We start from the raw sequence: 8,628 nt of genomic DNA on the forward strand, positions 1-8,628 counted from the left end.
TTCTTTTAAATAAGTCGAACCATTTAAAATTTTAAACCCCACCTTTTTATTTATGAAATTAATAATGTTCTAAAACTTAAAATTAAATAAAAAAAAAGAAACCAGACTTGACAAAAAATGTGGTTTATCCAGGGTTTTAGGTATTTAGTAATGACACACCCCTATCATTGACGGTGGTTTATCCAGGGTTTTAGGTATTTAGTAATGACACACCCCTATCATTGACGGTAGTAAAACCCTTATAAATATTACACCTGGTGCCATTTCACGAAATAATAAGTGTAATTGAAGAAAACCAGATCAACCTGTTCTCCGTATTTTTTATTGTTCCGTGAACCTTAATAATAATTTTCTTTTAAACCATTTTTTTTTTTCTTTCTCTTTCTACCTTTTCCCCCTTCAGCTATAATTTAATGATCAACCTTTTGGTCCAAGGTCTCCATTATTTTCTCAGGCGCCCCGGTGCAAGTATTTTTTTTTTTTTTTGTCTTGAGGGGTAGAAATAGGCCTAGACATAATCAAGTTACCCTCCCAATCTCGGTCTAAATGGTATATTATTTATATATTAAAAAAGAAAAAAGAAAAACTAAGGCTTGACGTTAATATCGCTAATCAGTAAGCGACGTAAGTGTCATTTACATAAAACATGTTTATGTTATTACGTTAACACACAAATAAGGCGTCGTAATCGTTTATTTATACACAATATTGCAATTTGTAAATTAAGAATTTTACCATATATTATTAATGGCAGAAGAAAACAAGTTACGATATGTGTAACAGTTTGTGAACGAAGACTAAATTTGTTTTTGAATATCAACAACTAGGTCTAGTGTGTTGTAATGTAACGCCTAATTTAAAATACATAAAGTAATTCAAGAGCAAAGGGAAGATAACCCGCCGTTCTGGAAATAGAATTTTTATTTCAGCTTCTTAAACTCATTCAGTTTGATAATACTGACGAATTTAAACGTTTAGGGACAATAAGTAATAACTAAATACACTCCCAAACAAGTATGATTAATTATGTCTGATATTACGCCACTACCCCCTTTTTTTTTAAATGTAGACCTAGAACTGTCACGTTGACTGGACCTAAAATGAAGGTCTATATATATAAAATAATACAGGGGAAATGGGGCGGGATGCAAAAAGCTCGGCGGGGGGCTTGAAAACATTGGTAGGGTGCGCTGAACTTTCTCAGGGTCGAACGGGTTCTCTTTTTTTGTGATTTCGGGGTGGTGGTGGTGAGCCATTTCCGATCAAAGGAGAACTAGGACCTATAGAGTTAACTGGCGTTGTCATGGTAACCGACGCTCTAGACGGAGAGAGAGAGATTCTTTGGATCGACTTGGATAAGATGGGAAATAGATCTATTAATAAAGCAGGCCCTTCTTTACTTTACCCTTTCTATGATTTCTTAGTTATTATGAATCCGTTATGTACTTATTGAATAAGGCACAGATTATGAACAGTTTGTCTTACAGTGATGGTAGCTTGCGTGGCCCACGAAATTCCCATACACCTTGTTTTCAATCATTATTCTAAGAAATTAAGATCAACTCGAGAAAATAAAATAAATGAAGCTTAGACAGTCGCAATTTTGTTTTTAACTGAACCATTTAGGCTCAATTAGGTTTTAATATCTAGAAGAAAGGTTTCTCGGAATTAAAAGTAAAAGTCTCTTTGGTCTGTCTTGAAGAGTGATTAAAAGTTTAACGGATTATCATTATTCCGAAAATCTAAAACTGGAAATACTAGAGAGACATTCTGAGTATTTTTCGATTGTTGTTTTGCGTTTCGGCGAAAATAATTCAGAGTAAATAAGGTTCTGTTGTTCTGAATTTCGACGAAATTTTTCAGGAACGTATTGGAACGTTTAGCTCCGTTCCTTAACAATCTGGTTGCCGAGTATTAATTTTTTCTGTGAAGAGTTGATAAATATAGTGAAGTGGTCGCACCTTCAAAACGGATTGTAATTCATGCGCTTCGGAGCGACTAAACTTTTTGTTTTCGTTTGAAAACAGTGAATGTTTCTTTACCATTTCTACAAATACGAATGTTCGAATACTCTGAAATGATAAATTATATCAGAAAAAAGCCTCTTCAGAGTACTTACTTTAATTTAGTGAGGTTTTTGATCAACTAGTTCTAGTACAAAAGTATGTTTTCGGGTTCCAGAACTTTGAGCAATGAGCAATATTGACACAGATTTTTTTCTTTGCTTTCTTAAGATGGAGATGTTAGACTGGCTCCACCGCACGCTCACTACCGACCTTCGAGTCAACACCATCATTCGGGGACGCCACTCCATCTGCCGGCTCATCACCAACACCAATTACAACAACAGCAGCAGCAACAACAGTCCAGGTTGCACGCGCAACAACAACACCAACAGTCTCACCATCATCCAGTCTATCTGGATTCCCGATCTCACCAACTCCAGTTGCAGTTGCAACAACAGCAACAAAGGCAACAGAGCCATAATCAACAACAACAACAGCAGCAGCATCAGCAACACGGGGTTGGTCAAGGAGGTGGTGGAAAAAGTTCGTTACATCATTCGTTGTCTTCTCATCATTTGGGTTATTCCGGCGGATCGTCTCCCGTACCCTCCTCGCATCAATCTTCCCAACATATTTCCTCTCAACAGACGCAACAATTACAACAACATTTAACAACGGCTCATGGACATCATCAGTTGCAACAGGTTTCATCTGGTGAGTGTGCAATTTTCCATTTATTTTACCTCAAGTTCACACCTGACCATGAAGCCATGGTCCATTCCGCGTATGCCTTAGTTTTTATTTTGGAGTCTTAATCGGGCGCCCAATTACGTTTTTACCGAGGTTTTTGTAGGTCGTGTATAGAATATTCTGTTATATTTGGTCTTTATATAGTTTTAGTGCTCTTAGTCTTAACTGACTTATTTAATGAATATGTTTAGAATAAAGAGTAGCCGATTTACGTTCAGTTGTTTTTTCTGACGCGATTAAGTTACAATAGTATCTTGAATATTGTTGTATTATCACAAACATTCGGAAACAAAGTCTAACGGTCCTTGTCCCCCTCGATGTTCTTTGTATCAGGTGCGTCTCACGTGTCAAGCACAACGCCGAGTCACGGGACGCCACCGGGTCAATTATCTTCGAGTCACCACCACAACCAACACCCCCAAGCCAGTCATCATTTACACCATCAGTTGACAAGTCATCATACCAATAATGGCGGGTCCCTGGGCCGTCCTCATCCTTTACCTTCGCCTTCTAGTTTACCTCTCGCCCTGACGCGACCGGGTTCCACCAACTCGACCAGCTCAACGGCTTCATCCTTGTCATCGTCATCTTCGGGTCTTCAGTCGCCGACGTGTTTGCCCTCGGCCATTCCCACCTCCGTCATTACAGCCGCCCATAGCGGCAGTCCGCCTTCCACTCTTTCGTCCATTTCTTCCCCTCTGGACTTGCACCATCTCAGTAATCATCATCACCATATGAGCAATCAGTCCTTGTCTGACTTTGACCCGTCTTGTTTCGTCGAGGACTTATCTTTCCAACCCAGACCTAAGAAGAAAGGGAGGAGACCCAAAGTACTTGACGCCAATGGAGTACCATGCGCCGTCAAAAGAAAAAGTAGAGAAGGTAAGGACCCGTTTTGAAAACTTCTTCTTCTTCTTAGAAATATATATCCATTGTATTTGCAAAGCCATTGGTACTATCCGCGTACACTGTATAACCATGGCCGCTTTTTTCATTTACTTATCAGGCTCAACGACGTACCTCTGGGAATTTTTGTTGAAGTTACTTCAAGACAAAGATTACTGTCCAAGATACATTAAATGGACGCATCGCGAAAAGGGCATCTTTAAGCTGGTCGACTCCAAAGCCGTTTCCAAACTTTGGGGTTTGCATAAAAACAAACCGGACATGAATTACGAGACCATGGGTCGCGCTCTTAGGTAAGCACTGTCCGACCATTGCCATTAACATATCTAATTACTCGTAATCATAAAGTTTAAGCTGGAAATCTAACGGAATAGTTTTTTGTACTTGTCTATTTTTAGGTATTATTATCAAAGAGGTATTTTGGCCAAAGTGGATGGGCAGAGATTAGTCTACCAGTTTGTGGATGTTCCTAAGGACATTGTCGAAATTGATTGCGCGACTGCGTGACCTACGGTTGATCGGTTCGTTTTCAATCAAATGGTTGACCAAATGGTGACTTAAAAAAACCCAAAAAACAACCAACCCAACCAAACAAACAAAGTAACGAAAACTTTTTAATTTTATAATTTTGTAAATTTCCTTCTTTTTTTTTTTTTTGTTTAAAATAAAAAGTTACGCGTTGGACTAATTAATATTTTAAACAAACAAACAAACATACACAAAAACAATATATATAACAACCTTTCGCTGCCAAATATGGTGCGTGGTTTGGGTTAAGTTAAACAAACGATAAGTCCCAGTGAAATTATTATTATTATTATTACGATTTCTTTCGAGATTTTTGAAAGAAATGGATGGACTTTATTTGTTTATTGATAAACGGTTATGTTTAAGAAACAAACAAACAAACCTTCAATACAATATTAGGTTTTTAAATTTGAACTTTCTCGCAAAATTAAGACGAATTTAAACGCGATTAGAGATTTTATTATAAATATATATAAAAATGATACAAAAAAGTACTTTGCTGCTATTTTTTATATGTCAGGGATTAATAATTATTTAGCCTTTTTTTCCTTTTTTTTTATTAATTAATTAAGGGTGATTTGTTGTGAAATTATTTATTTGTTTCGTAATTTTCGTTGTTGTTTTTTGTAAAATGTAAAAAGAAAAAAAATACGATTAAGTACATCAAGGGACCTGTGAAAAACATTTTTTTTTTTTCATTCTTTCTCAAAGACTGTAGAAAAATATATATTTTAAAAAAAACATTAAAAAAAACAAAAAACTTTAAAAACGGGGGTTTTAAAACTTTAAAAGGAAATTTGTCGTTAAATTTTCTTTGATTTTAAAAATGTAAATAATTATTAATTAATAATAAAAAAATGAGATTTGAGAACAGTTTTCCGAAACGTGGGTTAAATTTTTAACGTTGATCATTTGGTGCAATTTATTAATTTAAAAAAAACAAGATGGTCCCAGACATATTACGCTTTTGCGCGAACGAGTTGATTACACCAAAACCTGGACAAAGGGGAATAGGCGCCCAGCCGTAATGGGTCGGAACAATAGTTTTCCAGCTCTAAAGAGCGCAAAACTAAAAACAAACAAATTGCGCAATTTATCAAAAGTCCATGATATTTTAAATTTTTGGAAAACATTTGAATTTTCTGATGCACCGATGATATAACGTTTTTAAATCATCCCCAAGCTTGATTGGTTTAATTTTAGATAAAACACCCCCCAAAAGTTATTTATTCTCTATCCTCAAACTGGTTGTTTTTGTAAGCCTATACTTTTATGGATCGATCTCTATCATCGCCATTGGTTAATTTAATAATTTTTGTTGGGACTCCCTTTTATCAATAATAATATTCTATATTAATTAATTAATTAATTAATGTTTAGTAATAATTTAAAAATAATTATTCTAAAATAAAACAAGCCGGAAGAACGGTTGCTATAGGTGCTATAATAATATGTTGAACAGGGGGATAAATAAATAAATTAGTAAATATTTCCAAAAACTAATTAGATAAACAAACAAACAAACAAAGAACTACTTACATGTGCCTGCCACTGCCGTTTACACAAGTAATTTTACAACTAAATTATTTATCATTCAAACAAATATTTAATTTGACATTTTTTGAAATGAGATTTATATTAATTAATTAATTAATTAATTATAATTAATTAGATAAAGTTGTGAGTTTTGAAAAAAAAATGATGTTAAAATTATTAATTATTACGGTCTTAAAATATGTTATTTAAGACTTAATTATGGTAGTTAATTCGTTAATTCAACTTAAATCTCATTTAAAATCGTCAAAATAATATTTGTAAATTAAAAATATTTAAAAAAATAAAACACCATTTATTGCTCGATCGCAGCCCTCATATACACGCAGTGATACGAAAATTAAAAATTAAAAAAAAAACTGCCAATAATTGAATTAAATAATTTAATTAACGAATTAATTAATTAATTAAAGTAGTGATAACCCCCCCTAGATATGCAGGAATCCAAGATGGCCGCCGACACAACCAAAAGGGAGACCGTGACGTCATCCCAAAACTAAAAAAAAATTTTAAAACATTTTGGGATGACGTCATTGTCTCCGGTTTGGTGGCGGCGGCCATCTTGGATTCCTGCATAAATACGGGGTTATCACTACTAATAAAAAACGACTATTAGATTAACCGTGAACTGATTGGCCTTAAATGAAATTAAAAAGAGAAAGATTAAGATTAAGGAAATCTAAAAAAAACAAAATAAGTTAATGAAACGGCAGAAATTAAAAGAATATAATAACATAAAAAATATTTTGATAAAGACAGCTTAATTTTAATTAAAAGTATAAAGAATTAAATTTAAGAAAGAGTATTGACGAGTACAGGCTTGAGTATTTTATGAGAATCACGTTAAAATATATTGCCCAAAAATATATATAAATATATTTAAAAAATAAATTTAAATTTGAAATAAAAATACAAACTTAAAAAAAATAGATATTGTAGTTAAAATAGTTAAAACGTCATTGAAAAAAAAAAAAAAAATTGAGAAATTTGTTAAATATTGCCGTGCCTTTAACGTGGAAGTTTTTTGGTTTTCTTATGAAAAAAAAAAAAAATAATTAATTTTTTCAAAAAAATTTAACAGTGAATTAAGAAATTTAAAAAATCTTATTGTCGTCACTGTTGAGATCATAAAGGTGCTAAATGTTTAAATAAATTAAAATTAATAATTATCTGGCTAATTAAGAAATTGAGAGAAAAAAATAATAATAATACAGTGCTTAGTGACTACCTCAATTTTTATTTTATTTTTCCCAGCCTTTCAACTGCCCTTTAAATTAAATTAAATTAATTTAATTAATTTTTTAAATTTAATATAAACGAAAAACTAGGTCCAAAAACTAAAAAAATTAAAACCATCCCCAACAACTCACATTTTTTATTTAAAATTACACACCAAAGCTATGAACATAACCTTAATTTTTAATGTTAATTTTCGCCTAGCATTTCATTACTTGAAAGTGTTTCCAAAATTTAATATTGGTTTTTAATTAAAAATAATTAGTTAAAATTAAATTAAACCCGGTTTGTAAATAAGAAAATCCCCAGAAAATTTATTAAAAAAAAGGCCCTTATTGCCAATTTTAAGGGTTCAATTTAAAAAAAGAATCATGTTTTTAAACAAATAAACAAACAAACATACAAAATATCTTTGGTCGTGTAAATAAGTAAACAAAATGGAGTCCGATTTGTATATTTTGGTCAATTTTTGTCGAAATGTAAACGAAACTAAAACCAAAATGGTTTATTATAAAAAAACATAAAAAACAATATATGAACACCCCTCTCAAAATCCTCTGAAAAAAATTGTTTGTTTTTTCTTGGGAAATTAAACATTTAACCAAAAAACAACAATAAATAAACAAAAATATTGTGGTGAAATTACACTCTAGTTTAAAAGTAAAAAACAACTATTGGAGGGAAATCTCAAAAAGGTTTTGGTAAAATAACAAAAACTAACAAAAAAAACAAAATGTTTATTTTTTAAAAAAAAATGGTGAAAAAAAATATATATATATAAAAATATACAAAATGTCATATTCCATAAAAAGAAGTAGGTGATGAAACTGAAGTTATAGTTTCCTCAACTTAATGATAAACTTTCTCGCAAATGAAATGAAAAAAAAAAAAGAAGTTATTTGAATTTTTGTGCTGGAGTCTTGTTTTTATGTAAATATAAGGAAAAAAATACCCGCCCCGCCCCCTAATATTGATAAAGATTAAATAAATCACCAACTGTGTTCTATGAAAAATTCTTATTTTGATTATATTTAAATATAAGCCAAAGTATTAAATAGCGACAAATTTTCTGTTTAAGTCGGTGTGCATATGATCGAGTGGGCTATGTTGCTAGGCGAGAAACCGCGAGATTAGGCCAAAGTTTTCAAATTTAGGGAAGACATGGGATTGTAAGGTCGCTTTTTGACAGTTTTAGATCAAAAAATTACTGTTTGTCTCTGCAACACCGTTAAAATGGTAAGAATTTTGCGTTTTTTGAGTGTTTTTATAATGGTCGTTGTCACGTGTTAAGAAAACCAGTTATTAGGCCTAAACTTTCAATGTTAGGGAAGACACGTGTTGGTATGTCGTGGTTTGACAAGTTTAGACCAAAAAATTATTGTTTGTCTCTTCAACAACATTAAAATGGTAAGAATTTTGGCTTTTTGAGTGTTATATTAATTAAATAGGCCTAATCATAATATTAACAAAGTTTTATGCATATGCTTTAATATTCCGGGGTTAATTGTTACTTAATCGCTAAGCCTTGGTCGTTGTCACGTGTTTTAAGAAAACCAGTTATAAGGCCTAAACTTTCGAAGTTAGGGAAGACACGTGTTGGTATGTCGTGGTTTGACAAGTTTAGATCAAAAAAATTATTGTTTGTCTC

The 8,628-nt window shown here is 32.3% G+C and overlaps 1 protein-coding gene across 1 annotated transcript in view; it reads left to right on the forward strand.

The window, feature by feature from the left end:
• Positions 1-7,993, forward strand: part of Eip74EF (Ecdysone-induced protein E74) — a 72,805-nt gene extending 64,812 nt beyond the window's left edge. Inside the window, exons 8-11 of the mRNA XM_089845723.1 lie at positions 2,235-2,720; positions 3,090-3,638; positions 3,763-3,955; positions 4,061-7,993. Coding sequence (XP_089701849.1) covers positions 2,235-2,720; positions 3,090-3,638; positions 3,763-3,955; positions 4,061-4,169 — 1,337 coding nt within the window. The 3' untranslated portion in view covers positions 4,170-7,993. The remainder of the gene's footprint in view (positions 1-2,234; positions 2,721-3,089; positions 3,639-3,762; positions 3,956-4,060) is intronic.
• Positions 7,994-8,628: the final 635 nt, after the last annotated feature.

Source organism: Phalangium opilio, unplaced genomic scaffold (assembly GCF_054372755.1).
Source record: "Phalangium opilio isolate 3A_F unplaced genomic scaffold, DU_Popi_V2 ptg000079l_1, whole genome shotgun sequence".
Lineage (NCBI taxonomy): Eukaryota > Metazoa > Arthropoda > Arachnida > Opiliones > Phalangiidae > Phalangium > Phalangium opilio.